Source organism: Trematomus bernacchii, unplaced genomic scaffold (genome assembly GCF_902827165.1).
Source record: "Trematomus bernacchii unplaced genomic scaffold, fTreBer1.1, whole genome shotgun sequence".
NCBI lineage: Eukaryota > Metazoa > Chordata > Actinopteri > Perciformes > Nototheniidae > Trematomus > Trematomus bernacchii.
In genome coordinates this window covers 1,306,921-1,334,893 of record NW_022987792.1, presented here as the reverse complement: position 1 = coordinate 1,334,893, position 27,973 = coordinate 1,306,921, and the positions used below count along the sequence as shown (strand labels likewise).

At 41.0% G+C, this 27,973-nt stretch overlaps 1 protein-coding gene across 1 annotated transcript in view; it reads left to right on the top strand.

Annotated features, from left to right (window-relative positions):
- The first annotated feature begins 4,215 nt into the window (after positions 1 to 4,215).
- The window catches only part of faf1 (Fas (TNFRSF6) associated factor 1), a 112,813-nt gene continuing 89,055 nt past the window's right edge, over positions 4,216 to 27,973 (top strand). Inside the window, exons 1-6 of the mRNA XM_034149794.1 lie at positions 4,216 to 4,509; positions 9,205 to 9,273; positions 16,231 to 16,277; positions 20,677 to 20,963; positions 22,949 to 23,040; positions 24,485 to 24,582. Of these exons, the coding sequence (XP_034005685.1) occupies positions 4,450 to 4,509; positions 9,205 to 9,273; positions 16,231 to 16,277; positions 20,677 to 20,963; positions 22,949 to 23,040; positions 24,485 to 24,582 (653 nt within the window). The 5' untranslated portion in view covers positions 4,216 to 4,449. The remainder of the gene's footprint in view (positions 4,510 to 9,204; positions 9,274 to 16,230; positions 16,278 to 20,676; positions 20,964 to 22,948; positions 23,041 to 24,484; positions 24,583 to 27,973) is intronic.

The following is a 27,973-nucleotide window of genomic DNA, read 5'->3' as shown; positions in this document are numbered from 1 at the left end:
CTGCTGTGTCATCCTCGCTGCAGGGCAGGCATGTGCTTCATTTCGTCACAGTTCCTATTTTTGAATTAGCCACCAAAACAAGAAGGCGTGCTCAAAGACACTACGCGGAAGCTTATGGAGCGTGGTGGTTAAACCAAACGGAATAATCAGAGGAACTGATCTTGTTATGAGTTATAGTGAAACCTGTTTCTTGTCCCCCGGCACTGCCATGTCATCGTCATTAAAGGCTTTACCTCTTTTCCCTAACTGCTAAACTGCTGTTTGCCTTTTCAACTCCAATACCTGCAATTACTGATAGCTGAGGAGGAATCTGCATCATTCATCCTCTGGACTGCTGCAGGCACACATCATCTCGGCTCGCGCAGCACGCTCACAGGCATAGATTGCGCAATAATGTATTGCGCACCTTGGAGGTGCAGTGCAGGCATATTGTCATTCAAGAGATGCGTAGTTCTTTTGGAAAACATGTTTTTCTTTTAGCCTATTTACCTCGTTAACTTAAATAATACTCATTACATTGACACATGCATTATTTGTGATTAAAATAATGGTTGTTGGTAATGTATTAGCGACCCCCACAGATGTATGATTTCACTGCGTCCGTGGGAGCTCAGACCCTCCTTATGAGAGCTCAGCTCCCATTGGCTCCCAGATAACTCGAACCCTGTGGGAGAAGTAGGCTACTCAGATATTGTACTTGAGTAAAAGTAGAAATACCACCGTTTAGGAATACTCTGTTACAAGTAAAAGTCCTGCATTGAAAATGTAGAAAAATAATTAGTAGCTATGTTTTACATTAGCCTACTTAAAGGGGACCTATCATGCAAAATGCACTTTTGTACGTCTTTTATACATGAATATGTGTCCCCGGTGTTCCAGGGAACTCACCAAGTGTCAGAAAACACAACCCTCTCTATTTTCCTCCATACCCAAATCTCTAAAAAAGGGGCTGCAACGGATCTGATCAAAACTGATCCAGATTTGAACACTGTCCTGACGTCAGGACGGTGGCGCTACGGCTATTGGGCCAACTCCACCAATCAGGAGGAGACAGCCACGACCATTGCCGTTCGAAAGCGCTGGAGACGCTGTAGTACATATGCCAGGCCTGTAAGTGGCGCTGTAGTCTGCCACAAAAGCAGCGAAGAAGACTTGGTTACCATGGTTACCCTTCTGTTTATTCTCCGCTGTGGCTTTCTTTCTCCCTCCCCGAGGCAAGCGTTTGCTCCCGCTGCAATGCAATCCCTCCCCGTCGAGGCAAGCACTGTAATTCTCTCCGGTTAGTCCACCAGCAGATGACAAACACCCACCTCTCCGCCTCTTCCAAGGAACGAGGGGACCGTGCGGCAGAGTTTCAGTTTCAGTTTGTTTCGCCGGTCAAGATGTCCGTTAAAGTTTAAATCTTCCGGACAAAATTAGAAAAGTGCCGGTCAAAGGTCTTCTTTGTTATTTATTGAGCTTTAAAACAAATGAATAACGACTCTATATAATAAAACACGGAGATCTCTTTTTCTCCCCCTCTTCTGACAGCCCAGCAGCTGATCAGAGCACGTCTCTCCTCTCCTGCAGGGGGGCGTGGTCAGCAGAATCAGACCCGTAGACAGCAAACAGCACATAGAGCGAAATGAGGCATGGCTAAAATGCATGATCTGTTTGGTATTTTGAAAACAGAAACGTATAAATATACCTTATATAGGTATGGCCCTACAATATATCATTTAAATATAGCATGATAGGTTTCCTTTAATGTAGCCTACTGCTTGATAGCACGTGAACTTAATCCAGGTGTAACTAAAGCCTTATTTAAGTGTTGATTACATTGTTTATCATTACTCTGAATCTGCTAAGTAACTAAAGGCACAACATGAGTGTAGTGGAGGAAAAGTAGCAACAAATTCAAATACTCAAGTAAATTATATGTATTTAAAAATTGTACTTAAGTAAAGTTCTTGAGTAAATGTATTTTGTTACCTTACACACCACTGATGATTAATACATAATAATAATACACACAGCCACATTGTAGCATCTTGGTATAAGCATTGTCTTCTACTTCATGTGTAATTATAATTTCCACTCAGAGCAAGAGAAGCGTTTTCCACTGTCAGCTTTGGGTACTATCGTTTAGTTTCTTTTATCAGGACGCCCTCTAGTGACGGGACTTTATATTGCCCCCAGGCGTGGTTTTATTCAAGGTTCACAGATTCAAAGGCTTTATTGTCATAGGATATGCACAGTAGTGTAGTTATGGCAATGGAAATATTAAATCCCAGGCTCCTCCAACAGTGCAACATATATAAGACATCATAAAAATAAAAATAATGCAGGAAGAAACATTATACATAAAATAGTGCAAATTAAGTTGCAAGACCAATGTGCAAGCAATGCAGGAGAAATAATCTATATACATGTAAAATTAAATACAACAAGCTAAATGTTGCAGGTGAACGAGTAAATGCAGGAGTCTATTTACGTGTAAAATAGAATCAGATAAACAAGAACATAATGTAACCTTAGGCTACTGTAGAGGGGAATAAATACTGTTTGTTGAAGTAATGCATGCAAACAGATCAAGCTCTGTGTTCAGTGGTGGAAGGAGAAATCAGACTTATTACTTGTTTTAAAAGTACTCTGTTGTGAGTAAAACATGGTATTTTAAGAGTTGTAGGAAGCTATGACATACACTTGAAGCCCTATAATAAAATAGTTGGATTGATATTTCCGAATGGGAAATGTTCTGGACACTTTATCATGTTGACAAGACTAAAACACCTGCTTGTCTGTTTTATGTGCACGTTTTATACAATACAAGGACAAAGCTCACACACATAAACAAACAGAACAAGGTGTGGGGATATTTCTTCTCCCCCTGCACTGCCATGTCAGCATTATCAGCTTGACCCTCTCTTCCTTAACTGTGTTTTTGTTTGCCTTTTCAACTCCAATACCTGCCATTACTGAGGAATCTGCATCATTCATCATCTGGACTGCTGCAGCTGTGGGTCAGGTGCTCTCAAAAGGGGGAAGAGGTGGGAGAAGTATTCAGATCTTGTACTTGAGTAAAAGTAGAAGTACTCAGATCTTGTACTTGAGTAAAAGTAGAAGTACACAGATCATGTACTTGAGTAAAAGTAGAAGTACTCAGATCTGTACTTGAGTAAAAGTAGAAGTACTCAGATCTTGTACTTGAGTAAAAGCAGAAGTACTCAGATCTTGTACTTGAGTAAAAGTAGAAGTACTCAGATCTTGTATTTGAGTAAAAGTAGAAGTACTCAGATATTGTACTTGAGTAAAAGTAGAAGTACACAGATCATGTACTTGAGTAAAAGTAGAAGTACTCAGATCTGTACTTGAGTAAAAGTAGAAGTACTCAGATCTTGTACTTGAGTAAAAGCAGAAGTACTCAGATCTTGTACTGGAGTAAAAGTAGAAGTACTCAGATCTTGTACTTGAGTAAAAGTAGAAGTACTCAGATCTTGTACTTGAGTAAAAGTAGAAGTACTCAGATCATGTACTTGAGTAAAAGTAGAAGTACACAGATCATGTACTTGAGTAAAAGTAGAAGTACTCAGATCTTGTACTTGAGTAAAAGTAGAAGTACCAGAGTGTAGGAATACTCTATTACAGTAAAAGTAGAAGTACCAGAGTGTAGGAATACTCTGTTACAGTAAAAGACCTGCATTCAAAATGTTCCTCAAGTAAAAGTAGAAAAGTATTATCATCAAAATATAGTGAAAGTAGCGACAGTAAAAGTAGTCATTGTGCAGATTGGTCCATTTCAGAATAATATATATGATGTGTTTTATAATGATTGATCATTAAAGTGTATCAAAGCTGGTAAAGGTGCAGCTAGTTTGAATGACTTTGTATACTGCAGGGTAGCTTGTGGATTTACTCCAGGTGGAACTAAAGTCTGATTTAACACTTGATTATATTTCACATCATTCATCCACATCTGTAAAGTAACTAAAGGTAAATACATGTAGTGGAGTAAAAGTACACAATTGACTCCCTGAATTGTAGTGAAGTAGAAGTATAAAGAAACATGAGATAGAAATACTCAAGTGAAGTACAAGTACCTCAATTTTAGTACAGTACTTGAGTACATCTACGTAGTTACTTTACACCACTGATGTACATCAAACTCAAATCCCCCTTTCTCAGCATCTGCAGCCGCTTTACGTCAGCGGCTTTACGTCAGCCGTAAAGCAATGAACTAGATGACAATAATGATAGGCGATCACTGAACACTGTTACGTTACTTTACAGAATTCTGTCTATCTGAAGCGTCTAAATCCCGATAAAGTGAAATATTTCCAATTCGCCAACGCCTCCCTCGTCGCCACGTCTTATCGAAGTGTTTCTCTAACACTCAGTGTCCCTGTGTGAGGCGACGAAACGACGAGAAGCCAGTGGAAGAAGAAGAATTGCTTTTAGCCAGTCATTGCCATGGCCTCCGAAAGCGGCGAAAGCAACATGGATAGAGAGATGATTCTGGCCGACTTTCAGGTGTGTATGTGCCAAATATGATATCCGGTAGTTGGTAATCTGTTTTGTTGTTGAATTGTCAACCGTCAACAACCGTCACACACAAAGAGTCGCGTCGTAAACAGCAGACCTGAGACCAGCTAGCTCACCGAGCTAACCAACTGACAGCTTGCTAACTGGTTCTAAACGAGACAAATACAAGATATACTTATTTTATCCCGATTTGGGAAGGGTTGTTGTTACAGCAGCATGTAGACAAGGCATTGCACACAACGTGAAGATGAGAAGGAGTACACAATAAACACACATAAGCATGAAATATAAACATCTCCAAAATCAAAACAGAACTTTAACTTCAAAGTAAAATATATACATAATGACAGTGGAAGATATATATCAGAAGACAGTCAAATATACACTACGAGGGGCCGATTACAGTTAGACAAATAATATAGAAGTACGATATTAGAATCAGTATTCCTTTATTTGTCCCACAAAGGAGACATTTATGTTGTTACAGCAAAGATTAGAGACGAAGAAAATAGAACAGTATCATATAAAAAGGTACGCACATTGTATTTAAAATAAAAAGAAATACAGAAGATGTCCACATTCGAGTAGAGAGTAAGTAGCAGCAGTATTTATAAGTGTAATACTGTAGAAGAAGTGTGGTATATAACATAAATACAATTATTATTGCACATTGTGATGTAAAGGTACCTGTTACAGTAATGAATGGACTTGCAAGTGTGATCTCTTTATGCCCAATATGATATCCAGTGGTTAATATACTGTGTTGTTGTTGAATTGTCGACCGTCAACAACAAAGCCCTGAGTCGTAAACAGCTCGGCTCTCTGTCGCTAGCATCCCGAGCTAACACACTGACAGCTAGCTAACTGACTCTAAATGCGAATATTAGCATTAAGCTATGATATAGCGCTCATTAGATAGCAGTGGCATGGATCTGCTAGCCAAACAGTGGAACAATGTGTGTTTATCACTGGTTTTAGTCTGCTAGCTTCCACAACGACGGTGTAGTTAGCTAAAGGGACGCTGCTCACCGTCCTCTTGTTTACACATCTCCTGCTGTCATGCTAGGGCTGTAAATCCTCTGTGTCTACCTAGAAAGCAGGATATATTAAGCCCGAATGGCAGGTTAGGGAAGATTGTTTTGATGATGAGAAAATACAGATGACCAAATGATGCTTCCCAACAACAGCTAGAAATGTAGCTGTGGTTTCTGTGCTTAATATCATCAATACTTGCACACTTTATCAAACATATTTAGTGTTGCCAGATTCCCTTATCAGTGGTGTAAAGTAACTAAGTCGATGTACTCAGTGTACTTGAGTACAATTTTGGGGGACTACTTGAGTATTTAAATGTTTTGCTACTTTGTACTTCTACCCCACTGCAGTTCAGAGGTAAATGGTGTACTTCTACTCCACTACATGTATGTAATACCTTTAGTTACTTCACAGATGTGGATGAATGATGTGAAATATAACCAAGTGTTAAATCAGACTTTAGTTCCACCTGGAGTAAATTCACAAGCTACCCTGTAGTATACAAAGTCATTTAAACTAGCTGCACCTTTACCAGCTTTGAGAACACTTTCATGATCAATCATTATAAAACATATCATATATATTATTCTGAAATGGACCAATCTGCACAATGACTACTTTTACTGTCGCTACTTTCACTATATTTTGATGAGAATACTTTTCTACTTTTAGTTGAGGAACATTTTGAATGCAGGACTTTTACTGTAACAGAGTATTCCTACACTCTGGTACTTCTACTTTTACTCAAGTACAAGACCTGAGTACTTCTTCCACTTCTACATCACATAGGTTTGTTACTATAACTCTGTGTTTTTGCTCTCTTTCATCTTAATACTGTTTTACAACAGGCCTATGAAATGCAGTGTTTTCTAATTTATACTATTCAGATTAGGACAGGCAACAAAAGATATATTGTTAAATGAATGCAATGCATGTTGCAGGCAGCTTCTTGACATTCAGATGAAGGAGATCAGACATAATCAGACATCTTGGGTGATGGATCCAACATGTTATTACTGTGGAGTCAGATTAACCGTTGTATTAGAGTTTCTTATAGTGTTGGTTTTAAATAGCAATGCATGGATTTACACTTGAAAAAAGCCACCTACTGTATACAAATAAACATAAAAAAACATGCACTCCATAATGTATAGATTAGAGGTTGAAAAAAACATTTAAACCAACAGACAGCAAATGCATATACTGTCTATTTAAAACCATAAAAGATACCATCCCTTTAAATGTAAAACTTGATATTTTTTCCAACTGTGCATGATGCTCCTGGTTTTGTGAAGCACTTGATGCTTTAAGATGACATGAACATGATATTGTCTGCCAGGTATTTTACTGCCCTTCTTTACAAGATAGAGATTCTAAACATCTTTACAAAATCTGACAGAAGACAGAAAGAGCAATTAAAACACTTTTATTACATAACAATTTCACTATCTCAAATGTAAACAGTCTAGTCAGGGGTTTCAAACTCAAATACACAGTGGGCCAAAATTAAAAAATGGGTACTAGTCGAGGGCCGGACTGGTTCAATGTTTATTGCAAAACTTATTGAAATGAACTTATTGCACATATTAAACCTGGAACTAACAAAGCTTAAATTATTGCCTATAAAAACAACATTAAACATTAAATAATCAGTTGCATTCATTCCTTATGGCTCTATCTGCAGCTTTTCCAGAGTCATTTCTTATGATTACATTTCTCCACAGGCCAACAACAGCTTCAAAAAAACTATTTCCCTCAAAGAACAAACCAAATATGCCCTGTTGACGTGAGAAAGAAAGTGCAGAAGGAAACATGTAAACTCAGTGTGCTGCTCTGTGATGCTAGTTCAAGCCAGATACTTGGCATCTCATCTTGGGTGCAAGTTCATCAATGTTTGGGGTCAGGCTCTGAGCGGAGGAGACCCTCAGGATTGAGTGAAGGTGTGCGTGCAATATACCGGCGGGCCAGATCTAATAGTAATTAGAAATTATCCTGCGGGCCGAAATTAAATCCACCAAGGGCCTGATTTGGCCCCCGGGCCTTGAGTTTGACACATGTGGTCTCGTGCATGAAAGAAAGTCTTTGGTAGCCGATTGAAAACATTGACAAGTGAAGGAAATACAATTCTCAGTTTGTAATCATCAGTGTAAGTAGTGGAGGGGTGCTACCTCAATAAAAAGATCATATCCTTGGTGTTTTGTTTACATAATGGTTTTCATATGCGTTCATACCTTCATCCATAACCGGTCCATCGTCCTGTATTCTTCCCTGAAAGTAATCTAAGATCAATGGTGTATTCAAAGTCAACTTTATTGTCAATCTTTCAGTTTCTGTGTACAGACAGAAACCTTTCTGCCAATCCTGAAATAATGTGCATACAGGATAAACCTGTTCTTCTAAAATACAGCACACATGAAACACTACCTTGTATTCTCTACACTCTGATCTTCCTGACAACATATCTGCATCCAGCCACTAATGATTGAATCAAGATCAAAATAATGAACACGTGTTGGAAATGTAAAATCCTTACATGTTGCACAGATGTTTTGAAACTCCTAGGTGTTTATTAAACAAGAAAGGAAGCTGTTTCATTATCTATTGCTAACCCATCTTTCAAACCTGCACGTTGAATCATTGGTTCTGTTCTAATTCGACGTGCCACATATGTGATCCTTTGATTCTGGCTTTATGTTGTGATGATCGATCTGACGTGCAACACAAACTTCCCTTCTGCTTCTGAAATGATATCATGACTGCAGATGTCAGGGTTAATGCTTTATAGCCAATCAACCGTCCCTGGCAGCGGTACAAATGCACGCTGTTTGCTCGGGGTAGGGCAGAACATGTCGCTCGTCTGCTCTGCATACGTTTTAAGTCATGTTTCCCAAAGTGTTGGCTGGCTCTGAGCCTTTTTCAGTCTGCTGGGGACAATTTGTTGTTCTGACACTTTGTTTTGATTATTTCGGTTACACTAACGAGGATCAATCCAAAAAAATGAAGTCGTTTCATTTTGCCGTCGATTGTCTGCCTTTTTTTACACTTCAAGATAGGTGCGATTATGGCAAAAATCCTAATCACGATTATTTTGGTCAATAATTGATATCACGATTATTAAAAACGATTATCCATTTACTTTGAAAACATCCATTTATTGAAACAAATGTGAACAGTATGTTTTTAACAGTTGATTACCCTGAACTTTAAGTATAATTCAACTGAAAAACCAAAAAAAAAAAAATTACATTTTTTTTTATTTTTATATAAAAATAATAATCGTTTTATTTCGATTACGTTGTTTTCGTAATCGTTGCAAGCCAAAATCGTGATCGAGATTAAAATACGATTAATTGCACAGCCCTACTTCAAGAAGAATACTAAGAGATGAATCTATGATATCATCAAAGCTATACGTGGATGGGTGCATCCTGTTGTAATGTAATCATTTGACTATGAGGAACATATCTAGTTTAGCCTGCTTTTTAAGGCTCAAGTGTCCAGGGTATCAGGTTTAATCAGAGAACATTGATGGCTGCTATATAAAATGTTGCCGTAATGGGTGGTAGCATAGTAGTTGATGTGCAGCAGAGTCCATACAATGCTTTTCATTTCTTGTAATTCCTCTTTCTTTGTCTTTTTCTCTCACAGGCTTGCACTGGAATTGACAACATCGCAGAGGCCATCACTCTGTTAGAGCTTAATAACTGGGATTTAGTGGTAAGTTCATTATCTGTGGGATTTTCTCTTTGACAGACAGGCTCAGTTCATCAGAGTGCAAAGTTCAAGAGGGTCAGTAAACGTCCAATAACACACACACTCGGTTTTTATGTGATATTTTGAAGTTATGTCTTCATTTTGCCCAGAGAAGCAAGCAGCATCCTGGTGACAGCGAGAGGGAATGAGTCCTGAGAGGTGTGGTTGTTGATTTGAGAGACACTGCAAGAAAGAATGTTTTGTATGAACTCATGATGAGTCTGACAAACAAGGAGCCCTTTACCTCGCGGTGCATATCGGCAGGGGTCAGTCTATATTTAGAGGCTGCTGGCTGCAGTTCAGAGCAGAGGAGCGAGACAGACAGACTCCCTGCCCCGTGAATCTGATGACTCGCAGGTCCTCTGCACTATCTGCTAGTTTTTGTTAAAGGTCCCCTATTATACTGTTTTTTCATCAATATATTACAGGTCTCAGATATATCCAGAACCTGTCTCTGATTGGCTGAAACACCAAACAGATCATTGCCGCATCCCATAATCCCCTCTGTTTCAGCCCTGTTTCCAAAGTGCTGATTCTCTGTCTGTTACTTTAGATGAAAATAAGGAGCCCCTCCCCACGCCCCTCTGAGAGATATTTGGTTACAAAGAACTCAATGGTGCTCTAGGAGGAGATTCAGGTGATAAGGTGGGGGGGGGGGGGGGGGGGTTACCTTGGTTGGTGATTGGCTAATGGTTACACAAGACAAAACATCATTATGACATCATGAAGTGGCCAAAATCTGATCAGCTCATTTTCAGACAGGTTTTTATAGAAATGGATCAGGACAAAAAGAGAGAGAGTCTTTCAGTGTTTCCCCCCTCGGCATATTTTTTTAGCAGAGCAGGGAATTGCTGACTTCTCCCTGAACCTGATGCATGTCATCTTGTGATCAATATAATTATTAACTGACAGTCTAACAATGCACATTCATATATTGACAGTATTTGCTGTGTGAAATTCTGCTTTTGCTCTTTTCTCCTGGGTAATTAAATGTTAGCATCCAAATAAATGCTCAAACACTTCCCAAGTCTACACCTCTGCTACCCATCTGTATAGTCAATATTCTCCAAAATGCTGTTTACCTATTTTTGCATCTTCTTGTGACACTGTAAACCTATCTTTTAAAATGAATGATCACAACTGACTAGATCTTGTCACAAATGTATACTATATATATTTAATCTTCTCTCAGGCTTTTTTCAAGTCGACAGTAGATGTTCCAAACGTAATACTCTAAAAAAGATTTGACATCTGGAGCACCAGTGTTTTGAAAGATGAAATAAATCCCTCCGAGGTTTTTCCATGTACCCTAATAAACCTTAATCTGTACTGAATGACGCGGCTAAATGCAATTCAGCAATCATTCATTTACTACTAAGACCTGAGCTTCTGCTTTTGTGACATGCCAACATGTCCTGGCCTATCCTGATGTCTTTTGGATGAACATAAAACAATGCACATTGATCGATTTAAAGCATAAATCAATGGGTCAGAAACAATGATAAACAAGTTATGAAGATAACACGGATAAAGAAACTAACACATTTAAAAGATAGTTTGGCAACTCAGATATTTTACCTCAAACAAACCGTAATATTTAGTAACAACTCAATTGAGAAGTCTTCAGTGACCAGAAGCTTCCAGCCACTACAGTTTTGACACTCTGGAGCCTCATCTCAATACCCCTCCTCGACTCCTCTCTTCCCCTCCTCCGGGACTTGACCCGGAAATCGATCAAGACACGCCATTTTGAAGGACGTCCCAATAGCTGAAATGCACACGGAGGAGTCGAGGAGGGGTGAGGGAGGAGGGGTGCGGGAGGAGACGAAAGGGAGGATACACGAGAGCAGACTACGCGGAAGTGTTTTCACTACTCGCGTATAAAAGCCCCGCCCCCACCTTCACAGCTGGTCGATTTCAACACAGGAAAACGGAGAACTGGAAGAATGAGTGGAAAAGCGTCACATAAATGTATAAGTGCTCACAGCTCCGTGGGAATTATTATGTGCAATTCATTTCTTAAGGTTATACTAACAATTGAAGTCATGTTTAATGATCTTGAACGTCACTAAAACATAGCTATTAAGAAAGCTATTTCATAAATGGCTAGATCTTGATAACTACAAATTATTTGTTTTGTTTTGTGTTAAGATATTCAGGAGTTAAATTATTTAAAATTCACAGTCCTGAATGTGGGTTTGTGGTGAATGTGGGGATCTACAGGACACGCATTTTCAGAGTAAAGGCTTTCACATTATTATAATTATAATTTTATTGAAATGTACATTTTACACCAAAACGGAACACAAAAGCAGGACCAACCATCATACATTGAATTCCTTGACTAAAAAGAGAAAGATTCATCATTTAAATACATATTTAACAACAAATGGGCCGGTTCTAAAGGTTATTCAGTTAAGCCCGATGAGAGGGGCTACAGCTGTGCACATGTCATCATTAACAGACGTCGTTTAAGAGTGACGTTTGAGTGAACGAGGACATCCCAATTAATACCTGAGGACTCCTCTGTCCTCGCGTCACCTCCTCGTGTCTCTCGCTCGCATCTTACGGAGGCGGAGCTAAGACGCAAGGAAGTTTTATAAATGGGTTCCACCTTTTCCTTGTACAGGTGGAGGTTCCAAGAGTACACAGGATATGTTTTAGTGATGTACTTTGCTGTTATTTGATCCTTTTCCAAATATTTCCTGCAGAAGGACGAGTTACATTAAGATATCCATGCGTCATCCATTTGAATACACACCACCAACACGTATCAGTTATTGTTGCATGTGTTTTTTGCAATAACACTAAATACAAAAGGACTAGGGTACATGAGTATGCCACCAGGTAACAACTGACTTTATTTGGCTTGTTTTGCTGTGAAGAATAGTGAGTGTTCGAGAGGAATCCAATCAATTGTCCATTCAAACAAAAGCTCAGTGCGGAGCTGACAGCACTGTCATGTGTGTCCTTTCAGCGCTCTGTGTTGTGATCAGACTCTTTCTGAATATTCCATCAGTCTCTCACAATGTGTCCGGTTCAGTATAAAAGCTCTCTGCTCGCAAATTATTAAATAAAATGATCACTAGTGTTGTTGCACTCGAGACCGGTCTGGATATTGACTCGGCCTCGCCCTCTTAAAGGTCCCCTATTATACTGTTTTTCATCAATATATTACAGGTGTCAGATATATCCAGAACCTGTCTCTGATTGGCTGAAACACCAAACAGATCATTGCAGCATTACCCATAATCCCCTCTGTTTCAGCCCTGTTTCCAAAGTGCTGATTCTCTGTCTGTTACTTTAGATGAAAATAAGGAGCCCCTCCCCACGCCCCTCTGAGAGATATTTGGTTACAAAGAACTCAATGGTGCTCTAGGAGGAGATTCAGGTGATAAGGTGGGGGGGGGGGGTTACCTTGGTTGCTGATTGGCTAATGGTTACACAAGACAAAACATCGTTATGACATCATGAAGTGGCCAAAATCTGATCAGCTCATTTTCAGACAGGTTTTTATAAAATGGATCAGGACAAAAAGAGAGAGAATCTTTGTTCCTGAAACTTTCAGAGTCTCTTTACACAGAGGGGACACATGTTGATGTAGAAGAGACATGAAGAAGAGGGGACACATGTTGATGTAGAAGAGACATGAAGAAGAGGGGACACATGTTGATGTAGAAGAGACATGAAGAAGAGGGGACACATGTTGATGTAGAAGAGACATGAAGAAGAGGGGACACATGTTGATGTAGAAGAGACATGAAGAAGAGGGGACACATGTTGATGAAGAAGAGACATGAAGAAGAGGGGACACATGTTGATGAAGAAGAGACATGAAGAAGAGGGGACACATGTTGATGTAGAAGAGACATGAAGAAGAGGGGACACATGTTGATGTAGAAGAGACATGAAGAAGAGGGGACACATGTTGATGTAGAAGAGACATGAAGAAGAGGGGACACATGTTGATGTAGAAGAGACATGAAGAAGAGGGGACACATGTTGATGTAGAAGAGACATGAAGAAGAGGGGACATGTTGATGTAGAAGAGACATGACGAAGAGGGGACACATGTTGATGTAGAAGAGACATGAGGAAGAGGGGACACATGTTGATGTAGAAGAGACATGAGGAAGAGGGGACACATGTTGATGTAGAAGAGACATGAAGAAGAGGGGACACATGTTGATATAGAAGAGACATGAAGAAGAGGGGACACATGTTGATGTAGAAGAGACATGAAGAAGAGGGGACACATGTTGATGTCGAAGAGACATGAAGAAGAGGGGACACATGTTGATGTAGAAGAGACATGAAGAAGAGGGGACACATGTTGATGTAGAAGAGACATGAAGAAGAGGGGACACATGTTGATGAAGAAGAGACATGAAGAAGAGGGGACACATGTTGATGAAGAAGAGACATGAAGAAGAGGGGACACATGTTGATGTAGAAGAGACATGAAGAAGAGGGGACACATGTTGATGTAGAAGAGACATGAAGAAGAGGGGACACATGTTGATGTAGAAGAGACATGAAGAAGAGGGGACACATGTTGATGTAGAAGAGACATGAAGAAGAGGGGACACATGTTGATGTAGAAGAGACATGAAGAAGAGGGGACACATGTTGATGTAGAAGAGACATGAAGAAGAGGGGACACATGTTGATGTAGAAGAGACATGAAGAAGAGGGGACATGTTGATGTAGAAGAGACATGACGAAGAGGGGACACATGTTGATGTAGAAGAGACATGAGGAAGAGGGGACACATGTTGATGTAGAAGAGACCTGAAGAAGAGGGGACACATGTTGATGTAGAAGAGACATGAAGAAGAGGGGACACATGTTGATGTAGAAGAGACATGAAGAAGAGGGGACACATGTTGATGAAGAAGAGACATGAAGAAGAGGGGACACATGTTGATGAAGAAGAGACATGAAGAAGAGGGGACACATGTTGATGTAGAAGAGACATGAAGAAGAGGGGACACATGTTGATGTAGAAGAGACATGAAGAAGAGGGGACACATGTTGATGTAGAAGAGACATGAAGAAGAGGGGACACATGTTGATGTAGAAGAGACATGAAGAAGAGGGGACACATGTTGATGTAGAAGAGACATGAAGAAGAGGGGACACATGTTGATGTAGAAGAGACATGAAGAAGAGAGGACACATGTTGATGTAGAAGAGACATGAAGAAGAGAGGACACATGCTGATGTTTAGAAGAGACATGAAGAAGAGGGGACACATGCTGATGTAGAAGAGACATGAAGAAGAGGGGACACATGTTGATGTAGAAGAGACATGAAGAAGAGGGGACACATGCTGATGTAGAAGAGACATGAAGAGGGGACACATGTTGATGTAGAGGAGACATGAAGAAGAGGGGACACATGTTGATGTACAAGAGACATGAAGAAGAGGGGACACATGTTGATGTAGAAGAGACATGAAGAAGAGGGGACACATGTTGATGAAGAAGAGGGGACACATGTTGATGAAGAAGAGACATGAAGAAGAGGGGACACATGTTGATGTAGAAGAGACATGAAGAAGAGGGGACACATGTTGATGTAGAAGAGACATGAAGAAGAGGGGACACATGTTGATGTAGAAGAGACATGAAGAAGAGGGGACACATGTTGATGTAGAAGAGACATGAAGAAGAGGGGACACATGTTGATGTAGAAGAGACATGAAGAAGAGGGGACACATGTTGATGTAGAAGAGACATGAAGAAGAGGGGACACATGTTGATGTAGAAGAGACATGAAGAAGAGGGGACATGTTGATGTAGAAGAGACATGACGAAGAGGGGACACATGTTGATGTAGAAGAGACATGAGGAAGAGGGGACACATGTTGATGTAGAAGAGACATGAGGAAGAGGGGACACATGTTGATGTAGAAGAGACATGAAGAAGAGGGGACACATGTTGATGTAGAAGAGACATGAAGAAGAGGGGACACATGTTGATGTAGAGGAGACATGAAGAAGAGGGGACACATGTTGATGTAGAAGAGACATGAAGAAGAGGGGACACATGTTGATGTAGAAGAGACATGAAGAAGAGGGGACACATGTTGATGTAGAAGAGACATGAAGAAGAGGGGACACATGTTGATGTAGAAGAGACATGAAGAAGAGGGGACACATGTTGATGTAGAAGAGACATGAAGAAGAGGGGACATGTTGATGTAGAAGAGACATGACGAAGAGGGGACACATGTTGATGTAGAAGAGACATGAGGAAGAGGGGACACATGTTGATGTAGAAGAGACATGAGGAAGAGGGGACACATGTTGATGTAGAAGAGACATGAAGAAGAGGGGACACATGTTGATGTAGAAGAGACATGAAGAAGAGGGGACACATGTTGATGTAGAGGAGACATGAAGAAGAGGGGACACATGTTGATGTAGAAGAGACATGAAGAAGAGGGGACACATGTTGATGTAGAAGAGACATGAAGAAGAGGGGACACATGTTGATGTAGAAGAGACATGAAGAAGAGGGGACACATGTTGATGTAGAAGAGACATGAAGAAGAGGGGACACATGTTGATGTAGAGGAGACATGAAGAAGAGGGGACACATGTTGATGTAGAGGAGACATGAAGAAGTGGATTTTGCGTAATAGGTGACCTTTAATGTCTTGGTCATGACTTGGTCTCAGTTAAGGTGGTCTTGACTACAACACTAATGATCACAATAGAGATAATTTCACCTGGTGGACTGGCGATGTGTTCCTATCAGTCAGGTGATTAGTTATCATGTAGTTTCCTTTACTTAAAAAAGATATAATGAAAAATGTTTTTTAATTTATAAAACAGTCCTGCAGTTGTCTTACTGTGAAGACACATGTGTTAAAATATTTGCTGCAAAATTTGTTAACCTCCACTTTCATTACAGGCAGCCATCAATGGAGTGATACCACAGGAGAATGGGATCTTACAAAGGTAAACACACACACACACACACACACACACACACACACACACACACACACACACACACACTAGGGCTGAACGATTAATCGATTTTAAATCGAAATCGCGATTTGAAATGATGCGATTATCAAATCTCAAAGCCTGCGATTTATTTTTACATTTTTTTAAACTTTTTAAACTTTTTTTTTTCTTCTTGTGTGTCAGTCATCCACACCAATCAGAAGTGCTGTGCTCAACATGTACCAGCCATTGTTAACCAATCAGAAGTGGCCCATGATAGAAGGTGATAGACAGATTGATCCAATCACCTGCCAAGTATTTTTGAAAGTGCCTGCTCTTTTCCAAATGGCTTCCAACGGAGCTTTCCTAGATGGTTTGGTGAAACAAAATCTTAAACTGAAGCTTGACTTTAAAGCAACCCAACGGAAGTTTCATGTAAGTTTAGTTATTTCACTCGTAGCTCGGGCTGCGGGGCTGCTAGAGACGGGAGCACGTTGATGCGACCTTCCTAGCCGGAGATATGGCCGCATTTTACAATAAATTTCTGTTGGGTCGCTTAAAAACAAATATCGCAAATCGAATCGCAATATCTGTCAGAAAAATCGCAATTAGATTTTTTCCCAAAATCGTGCAGCCCTAACACACACACACACACACACACACACACACACACACACACACACACACACACACACACACACACCCCTCTACCATCCACTGTAGATCTTGAAAACACATATGCTGTTTTAATGCATTGTGATTGTTTCATAAGTATGAGACAGTGCCAAGTAAATATGAATGATTAATATAGGAGTAAGGATACACATCATTGAGGAGTATGTTGTGCCTGTGACACTATTGTGCTTCAACATGGAATATTAGTACATCAAACTTTCAAACAATGCTGGGATTAAATCCAATTTCCAAGCAAAAATATAGTTTGTGCAGTTTATTCGTTTACGTTTAGACTAAAACAATTCATAGAACCTTCTCTATTCTGGTGTTTAATAGTTGAATAATATAAAAGACACTGCAACTGCAAGGAAACTGTCTCCCAAGAGTGGAGATGTACACGGTGTCTGAACAGAAAAATATTTACTTTCCCTCAAAGGTTAATATAAATACACTTTGCTGATGTGAACCCACTCAAACTGGAGACATTCGGTTACACCGTTTTACTTCGTCTGCATGAAAGCATGTTCATCAGTGTGGTGCAGGCTCTCTGGCCATGAGATTATTTCTGGAGTTCCTCGGGGGGGGGGGGGCACACATTGCTATGAATGGAGTCTGGCAGTGTGAGCAGCAGCAAACACATTTACTAAGTGGCTGGCAGTGCACTGAGCAGCGTTGCCCAGTAAACAGACTCTGATGACGGGGCTGATCTGGAGCCAGTTGGAGGCCACGCCAACGCTCCCATCAAAAACACATTTCGTTCCCTGGTGTGTGCTCTTTAGTACGCGGGGTGGGAATTTGAAGAAGTTGCCTTTTTGATTAGGAGTCGAAATTCCTCAGGGCGTCAAAAATATCCTCGTTGGATAAAATGCTGAATGATCTTGTTGATCAGGGCGTCAACTGGTCCCACAGTTTGTCTGTGTGTTAACGGCTTAAAGGTCCCCTATTATACTGTTTTTCATTACTTTATTATAGGTCTCAGATATATACAGAACCTGTCTCTGATTGGCTGAAACACCAAACAGATCATTGCAGCATCCCATAATCGCCTCTGTTTCAGCCCTGTTTCCAAAGTGCTGATTCTCTGTCTGTTACTTTAGATGAAAATAAGGAGCCCCTCCCCACGCCCCTCTGAGAGAGATTTGGTTAAAAAGAACACAATGGTGCTCTAGTACCCCTTTCACACCAAGGCTTTTCCCCTTCTAACTCCGTGCTAGAGCTTTTCTGGTTCAGAACCGGTTCTTCGGTTTAGCTCCGGCTCTTTTCACACCGCTCAGAGCCCGACTGGTGCTGCCGCTGCTGCGTCATGACGTCACAGTTTACGTCGCTGATTTTCTCCCCAACGGAGCTCACCTCACAACAACAACGGGCCAGGGACTGCGTCGGGTCGATGATCGTGTTGCTTTTAATCATACGAAGCCAGATTAAATTAAATAACGACTTCTCCAACCTTATACTTTTCTCCAGAGTGCCGTGGTTCATTGTTTATTAATGTGTTTCAGCGGCATTTACCGACCGCTGCAGTGCTGGCTGCTCTTCCACGAGTGTATTCTCCCGTTAGCTCCGGGTTAGCTCACACGGCTCTAAAGTATTCACTGTCTGACTGTCACACAAGCAGCTGATACATATCCCCAGTTCCCCTTAAGTGAATGTGTGTCAGTCTGAATTGACTGACTGGGGGGGGGGGGTTTACCTCGGTTGCTGATTGGCTAATGGTTACACAAGCCAAAACATCGTTATGACATCAAGTGGCCAACATCTGATCAGCTCATTTTCAGACAGGACACATGTTGATGTAGAAGAGACATGAAGAAGAGGGGACACATGTTGATGTAGAAGATACATGAAGAAGAGGGGACACATGCTGATGTAGAAGAGACATGAGGAAGAGGGGACACATGTTGATGTAGAAGAGACATGAAGAAGAGGGGACACATGTTGATGTAGAAGAGACATGAGGAAGAGGGGACACATGTTGATGAAGAAGAGACATGAAGAAGAGGGGACATGTTCAAGTCCCGAACAGACCTAAATATGGAGTGTGGACTGCTACTTGGAGAGGTCCCAGTTCACCTCCTGGACCCTGCCGTGGTGCCCTTGAGCAAGACACCAGACAACCCCCTTCCCCCCCCCCACTCCCATTGCTCCCCGGGCGCTGTACACTAGCTGTACACTAGCTGCCCACTAGCTGCCCACTAGCTTCCCACTAGCTGCCCACTAGCTGCCCACTAGCTGCCCACTAGCTGTACACTAGCTGCCCACTAGCTTCCCACTAGCTTCCCACTAGCTGCCCACTAGCTGCCCACTAGCTGCCCACTAGCTGCCCACTAGCTGCCCACTAGCTGCCCACTAGCTGCCCACTAGCTGCCCACTTCTCCTAGTACTAGACTCCTGTTACTAGGATGGGTTAAACGCAGAGAACAAATGTCACTGTGTGTGCTGTGTGCTCTGCATGTGTGACTACTGTGTGATTCTATTCTATATCGTGGTCACAATATCAGTCAACAATAAGGGATATTATTATTACCTTATATATATATACCTTATTATTAAAGGTCAATATTGAGGGATTTCAATATGTCACTTTTTTGGCAACTTTTTTTTCTGTAGCTATTCTCCTTGTCCAATTATAAGTTTAGGATCTTCAAATATTATTTGATGTGTTACTGAAGATGCTGGTCGAGGAGACGGTTATAATGTGCTTCTGTTTGGGTGGGTTTATTTCACTCTTCTGTACAGGGTGTTCTTGTGGCTGCTGACACTCAACCTTCGCCTCAGGACCTCTCTAAAGTGGCGGCCAAATAAAATAGAGCTCTTTGTCAGAAAGCCTGAGTCTGGCACTCTGTTCTGAGACAGTTGCTGCTCACTCTCCAGGGAACAAAGGGCACACTTTGTTAGAGTTCGGGAGACAAAGAGTGATTATTTACTGTGTTGTGTGAAACATGGGTCGTACTCAGCCAGCGGCAAAGAGAAGAACCAAAGAGAATCAACACATAATAAGGAGGGAAGGAGGGGAAGCCGTCTGTTGCTACATTTGGTTGTCTTGCTGTAATGTCTGATGGTTCTTTACTATCAGGTTCATAGTTGACTAGCCACAAATGGGATTGTAAGGATACCAGACATTTAAATATTCGATGCCAATACCAATGAAATGACACAATTCTCCACATAGAAACAAAAAACAAATCCCTTGTACTTCAACATAAACCTTTTCCATCTGCATGCTGTTTTCTTTAGGGAGTTAAACCGGTCATCATTACCACTCTAATATATATTCTATATTGCTGTGATTATTACAGTTTCCCTCCATTATCGATATTTTGACAAGTTTATACTTAAACACATCCTAATGTTAGAACTTACCTTTGCCCAATAATCATTTTTACTAAATAGAGCTTGAAAGCATCACGATATAACTCGATGAAAGTCGCTCTGAGCGTTTGTTTAAAGCTAACAGCTAACAGCTAACCCTTCACAATGTACTCATGGTACATATGAGTACTGTAACATTTTCAGAACGTTTGCATCAAATTGGTACAGAAGCTTTGGTTCTTGAACTTCTTGTGACATCCTTAGCCAAAAATCATATGCATAGATATTTGTCTTTCTTGTAGCATCTTTTACGTTGTCTTTGTCTTCTGTCCCTCATGATCTGCCATGAAAGACATTTTGAAGATGTGTGAACATTTAACAATCAGTATTCCACACCTTCACTGACCTCTTCACCTCTGTGCAGTAACTTTTCCAGCGAGGCGAGCCAGGCCGGCATGTTCGGACCTCCGAGCCAATCAGAAGCAGCCGATGCAGCGGCAGGAGGCGCCGTTCCCACCCCTTCTTCTTCGTCTTTGTCCTCCTCTCCTCCATCGTCCTCCACTTCAGCCTTTTGCCCCGTCAACTCCGCCGCCTCCTCCTCCTCCTCTTCCTCCCGACAGATCGTAGAGCGCCAGCCCCGGATGCTGAACTTCAGGGTGGAGTACCGGCAGCGCACGGTGGACCTGGTGCTGGAGGAGGGCAGCACAGTCGGTAAACACCACACCATCTCTGTAAACATTGTACAATCTGTTTTATATTCTATAGAAACATTTATTAACTACTACAAATATACACACAGGGGTCTCAAACTCAAGGCCCGGGGGCCAAATCCGGCCCGCGACTTCATTTTATGTGGCCCCGCAAGAGCTTGCAAAGAATATAATACGTTTATTATACGGTTACATGCTACTTTACAGAAGCAGGTTGCCCATAAACTACATGTCCCACAATCAGGGCTCTCGACTAACTTTTTTCACCATCCTCCCGGAACCGTCCCGAAATACAATCTAAGCCGTCCCGAATTTAAAATATTTGTTTTTCTACATTATCATTAGTTAAGATCTTTCAAAGTGACCTTTAACATAAATAAAACATCATACAAATCATTAGATGATAATTCATCAACCTTTTTATTTGAGTAAATCAGTCAAACACATAAACAAAGGCCAAATATATTTAAAAAAAACACACAAGCGAGAAAGTTGCTCTAATATTGAATCCAATCAAGTCCCATCCAATTAACAAAAAATCCAACACTCTGTCCTGAAGACAGAAGACAGAACCCAGAGTAACCACTAACCAGGATGACAGTCTGTAACACAGTCAGGAGACCTTTACAAACTGCCCCGCCCCCTCGCACACAGACGGGGGAGAGCTCTCTCGTCTGGATTGGAAAGATCGAAAATAAGATCGAAAATACATCATAGACGCATTTTGTAGTCTTATTGCATATTAGAAACGGAGTTGGCCAAACTAAAACTGCAATATAATGTTCATGTAGCAATAATACATATGACATATATGTTTTAAATGTCTCCAGTACCGATAAAAAGACCACTGTTGGTACCACTGTCTTTAATAATTCCGGCCCGGGGCCCGTTTAATACCGGGGCTCGGTACCCATCCCTACATGGGGAGAGGCGCAGCATATTGCTAAGGACTAAATGCGATGGAGAGTTCTCATGTCAGCTGCAATGACATGTCTGGAAACCCCCTCTAGGGTGCCCCATGCATAGCGCGTCGTCAAAAGCTGCTTCATAAGTTAAGTTTCAATTTCTCCGCACCGCTCCGGGGTAAAAAAATGGTAGTTACATCACAGCTGTGCGGCTGGCTGACAGCTGTAGCTACGTACTGTGTGTGTGTGTGTGTGTGTGTGTGTGTGTGTGTGTGTGTGTGTGTGTGTGTGTGTGTGTGTGTGTGTGTGTGTGTGTGTGTGTGTGTGTGTGTGTGTGTGTGTGTGTGTGTGTGTGTGTGTGTGTGTGTGTGTGTGTGTGTGTGTGTGTGTGTGTGTGTGTGTGTGTGTGTGTGTGTGTGTGTGTGTGTGTGTGTGTGTGTGTGTGTGTGTGTGTGTGTGTGTGTGTGTGTGTGTGTGTGTGTGTGTGTGTGTGTGTGTGTGTGTGTGTGTGTGTGTGTGTGTGTGTGTGTGTGTGTGTGTGTGTGTTTCGCGGGTTGCTAAATGCTTTGTGTGTGTTTATGTTGACAAGGAGGTTTAATAACTGTGTGCTACACAAAACGTGCAGTCAGTTTCATTTTCATCATCGTTCGTAGTAGAGTTAGCAGGGTATTTTTATTTTAACTCTCGTCCCAAATTCGTCTCAAAATTAATTTGTATCCTCCCCGACCCGATTTTTTTCGACGACGGGACGTCCTTAAGCTCGAGCCCTGCCCACAATGCATCTCGTTTTGTGACATGCGCACTGAAGAGACTTGCAATTATTTGCCCTAGACTTCTGCTTTCAGACGTAGTTAATTACTAAGTTATTACCCTATCCGATAATAATCCAATTCAGAGGCAATAATGTAATATAATGCATTATTTTATATATATTTATATATTTATATAGTTACAACCGGCCCTTTGAGTGCAACCTTTATGCGAATGTGGCCCGCGATGAAATTGAGTTTGACACCCCTGCACTAGAGAATAACAGAAATCAAACTATATAGTACTTTTTCTCTATGAATCTGTTTTACAGGAGAAATAAAAAAAATCCTCGAGACAGAGCTCGCGGTTCCAGTGTCCAAAATGCAGCTGAAGGGATGGAAGAGCGGAGATGTTTCCGATACTGTGAGTTTACACGCCCTTTAAACGCAAACACAATGCATCATTAAGAAAAAAAGAATTGAATGAACCTACAAACGTTCATATTTTCAATTGTTTGCAATTTGAGTTTATTATCTGTGTTTTAATCCAAATAAATGTGATTATGTTTACATAGTTACATTTTTAAAAACTTTTTTATTTATTGACTTATATCGTCGAAGCATGTGCTTTGTTCAAAATACAAATCTCCTTGTTTGTACATACAGTATAAATACAACACATCAAAGAAGCCAGCTTATTACATGCCTAAAATACAAAAACCTGTTTTGTTACATATCAAAAATATATATAAAAAGCTGGCAAAGATTCCCTTCTAAGCAGCATCTGTGGCCAAGTAAAAATCACATCACTGATCCTCACGGTCGTATATTAACCTGTTACCAAACAATTAGTCCAATTTGATTGACCTGAAAACAATATTTCCACTTCCAACGAAGAAGTTGTTCTCAGTTCTCTCATAATATTCTTTAGGAGATGAAAGAAGTATACATTCAGATGTAGTGAGAACAGAGGTCGCGTTAACCGAATATTTTCCGTCTATGACGTAATTTTTCCAAGAATGACGGAAAACTCTGAAAGCAGTCCGTCATTTTGACAGATTAGAACACAACTCGGAACAGCGCCAAAATGTCCACCAGCGGCCCACATTATATTACATCCTTATGGCCAGGTCGACTGAGGGCGATCTACTGTACTCTACTTTAACTATTATTTAGTAATTCACACCCCTGTCCAGTTGGTGGCGAGTGTGTGCATATTAAGTAGCTATTGTCTAGTCTTGTATTTGACCTCGTTGATTTCCTCGTTGTTTAACCGGCTTTAGCAATCGCAAAATGTCACGGCAGCTGAGTGTCCGAAGCTTTTTTAATAAGCCCAGTAATTGTGATGGTGTGGATAAACGAGGTGAAAGAAGAGGGATTGATGCAGTGGAGGATGAAGGACAAGCCAGTAAGACTAACACTGACAACGTTCAGCCAGCAGCAGAGGGACAAGCAAGTGGCAAGGAAAAAATAAATCATTCATATTCGTTTCGACATGAAAAGTGACCGCACGGTCGGTGTCTCTGTTCATCTTTTTTTTTCTCCATGCCCTTAAAAGTTCTGTATGAATCATAAAAAAAAGGAATGAATGAACATTTGCTGCTTAGTACCCAAACATAAATATTAAATATGTCTCATCATTAAAACATGAAAAATAAAATGACGGGTAATAATGGATTATGACGGAAATGTTACGATCCTGTCCGTCAAAATGACAGACAACGAAAAAGTCTAACGCAACCACTGAGTGAGAACACATATATTCCCTCAACAAATCATCATCCTCGCAGCCAGTCATTCTTAATGAGTTGAACTATTTTTAAGTTGTATTTGTGTGTGTGTGTGTGTGTGTGTGTGTGTGTGATCAGACGGTGATGAGAAGTTTACACCTGCCTAAGAACAACAGCCTGTACGTCCTGACCCCAGAGATCGCCCCTACTGCCAGCACCAGCACCAGCAAAAACAGGTACACAACTCTCACTCTGGTTTTCATTTCTTATCTCATAATTTAAAATCCTCCGCTAAGGCAAGACAAGTTATTTATAAGGCACGTTTCAATAGAAGGCAACACAAATGACCTTGAAAACACATTAAAAGTATTCAGATATAGTGCAACAAAAACACATTTAAAATCACATTTAGATACATTCAAAAATAGTCATTAAAGGTCATGCTATTTTTAGGCAATAGCATAGGTCTCAAATATATAAAAATTAGGGCTGTCAGTCGATTAAAATATTTAATCGCGATTAATCGCATGATTGTCCATAGTTAATCGCGATTAATCGCAAATTAATCGCACATTTTTTATCTGTTCTAAATGTACCTTAGAGGGATATCTTTCAAGTTTTTAATACTCTTATCAACATATGAGTGGACACATATGCTTTATATGTTTGTTTATTATCATTTGAACAATGACAAATATTCTCCTGAATATTAAACACAACAACCTCTGAACATTACAAATATTCGCCTCAATTCAATCTGGAACCTCTCTCATACAATAATACTGTGTGTGTGTGTGTGTGTGTGTGTGTGTGTGTGTGTGTGTGTGTGTGTGTGTGTGTGTGTGTGTGTGTGTGTGTGTGTGTGTGTGTGTGTGTGTGTGTGTGTGTGTGTGTGGTGTGTGTGTGTGTGTGTGTGTGTGTGTGTGTGTGTGTGTGTGTGTGTGTGTGTGTGTGTGTGTGTGTGTGTGTGTGTGTGTGTGTGTGTGTGTGTGTGTGTGTGTGTGTGTGTGTGTGTGTGTGTGTGTGTGTGTGTGTGTGTGTGTGTGTGTGTGTGTGTGTGTGTGTGTGTGTGTGTGTGTGTGTGTGTGTGTGTGTGGACACTGTGATGGATCGTTGGAGCTATGTGCAGCTCAAGGCATATATGCTCGAACGGGAGCTGCCTGAACGCTGCAATCATGTTGCGCGTACTATCCGTGCTGAGTGCGCTGACTTTTCGTACAATGTCCCACTGTCTGGCTACCTGCATAAAGTCAAGTGCTCGGCGCAGTTGTCGGCGAAATGTAATTGAAACAGCTCCTTATATCCGTTAGCGCAGCTAGCTAGCACCAGATGCTAACAACAACAACACGTAAGGTGTGCCTCGCTCGCGCCACACATACACACTCCCTCCCGGTCCTCCCGATGGCCAGTCCGGGCCTGCCAGTGAGCGTGGAAGTGTGGTCTGCCACAAGCGGGCGGTAGGAGCGGGGCTGTCAGCATCAGCTTGTCGATGGTATTTTACACTCGATGCGCTCTGAAACTACGGCGGCCGAGGACAAAAAATACACATGCGTTAATCGCGTTAAAATAATTAGTGGCGTTCATTTTTTGCGTTAACGCGTTATTAACGCGTTAACTTGACAGCCCTAATAAAAATATATAAAAAACATGTCTATGAAGTGTTTTGCTCAAAATACCAAACAGATCACCCATTCTAGCCATGCCTCATATCCCTCTATTTCACTTCCTGTTTCAAAAGAGCTGATTTGGGGTATAAAGCTTTAAAAAAAAAAAATGGGCTGAGCTCATGCGGGACCCGGCAGCTACTGTCTAAACTAAATACTGCCGTGATGAAACGCCATATCATGGATTATCAAGGATTATTTCTGAAACAGTATGGAGCTCAAAGGCTTTCTCTCTTGCCGGTTATACCACAAGGTGAGTTCCTTTTTATTTCCTGCTTCTTCACACACATGCTCTCCAGTACAGGTTAGCTCTGAGTGTTAGCGATGCTAATGTAAACACCGACCATATTACGTCCAAAACAGTCGGCATTGTTTCTGATAGCAACTTTCTGATAGGGCCGTGGGTCCACATTTCAGATATTACGTCATATCGGACGCAAATCTGGATCAGCTCCGTTGTAGCCCCGTTTTTAGAGATTTGGGTACGGAGGAAAAGAGAGAGGGTTTTATTTTCTGACGCTGCGTGAGTTCCCTGACACACCGGGGACACATATTTATGTATGAAAGACATCAAAAAGTGCATTTTGCATGATAGGTCCCCTTTTAAGATAATATAAAATACAAGAATAGAAGTTACAGTTCAGTGTAAGATATAAATAGTTATTTAATTTAATGAAAGGCAGCAGCGATAATAAAGTCTTCAGCCTGGATTAAAAAGAGGTAAGAGTTGCAGCGGACCTGCAGGTTTCTGGGAGTTTGTTCCTGATATTTGGAGCATAATAACTGAACGCTGCTTCTCCATGTTTAGTTTTGACTCTGGCGACAGAAAGCAGATCCTAATGGTTCAGAAGATCTGAAATGTATTCTGGCAGAAAAGCATTCAGTGCTTTATAAAACAGCAGTAGTATTTTTAAAGTGAGCTCTCGGTCCCCTATTATACTGTTTCTCATCAATATATTATAGGTCTCAGATATATACAAACATGTCTCTGATTGGCTGAAACACCAAACAGATCATTGCAGCATTACCCATAATCCCCTCTGTTTCAGCCCTGTTTCAAAAGTGCTGATTCTCTGTCTGTTACTTTAGATGAAAATAAGGAGCCCCTCCCCACGCCCCTCTGAGAGAGATTTGGTTAAAAAGAACACAATGGTGCTCTAGGAGGAGATTCAGGTGATAAGGTGGGGGGGGGGGGTTACCTTGGTTGCTGATTGGCTAATGGTTACACAAGACAAAACATCGTTATGACATCATAAAGTGGCCAAAATCTGATCAGCTCATTTTCAGACAGGTTTTTATATAAATGGATCAGGACAAAAAGAGAGAGAATCTTTGTTCCTGAAACTTTCAGAGTCTCTTTACACAGAGGGGACACATGTTGATGTAGAAGAGACATGAAGAAGAGGGGACACATGTTGATGTAGAAGAGACATGAAGAAGAGGGGACACATGTTGATGTAGAAGAGACATGAAGAAGAGGGGACACATGTTGATGTAGAAGAGACATGAAGAAGAGGGGACACATGTTGATGTAGAAGAGACATGAAGAAGAGGGGACACATGTTGATGTAGAAGAGACATGAAGAAGAGGGGACACATGTTGATGTAGAAGAGACATGAAGAAGAGGAGACACATGTTGATGTAGAAGAGACATGAAGAAGAGGGGACACATGTTGATGTAGAAGAGACATGAAGAAGAGGGGACACATGTTGATGTAGAAGAGACATGAAGAAGAGGGGACACATGTTGATGTAGAAGAGACATGAAGAAGAGGGGACACATGTTGATGTAGAAGAGACATGAAGAAGAGGGGACACATGTTGATGTAGAAGAGACATGAAGAAGTGGATTTAGCATAATAGGTGACCTTTAACGATCTCAAAACTCAATCAATTAATGAAATTGTATTTATATAGCTCTCAAATTACATGTTTCTCTAAAGGGGCTTTACATACAGCATC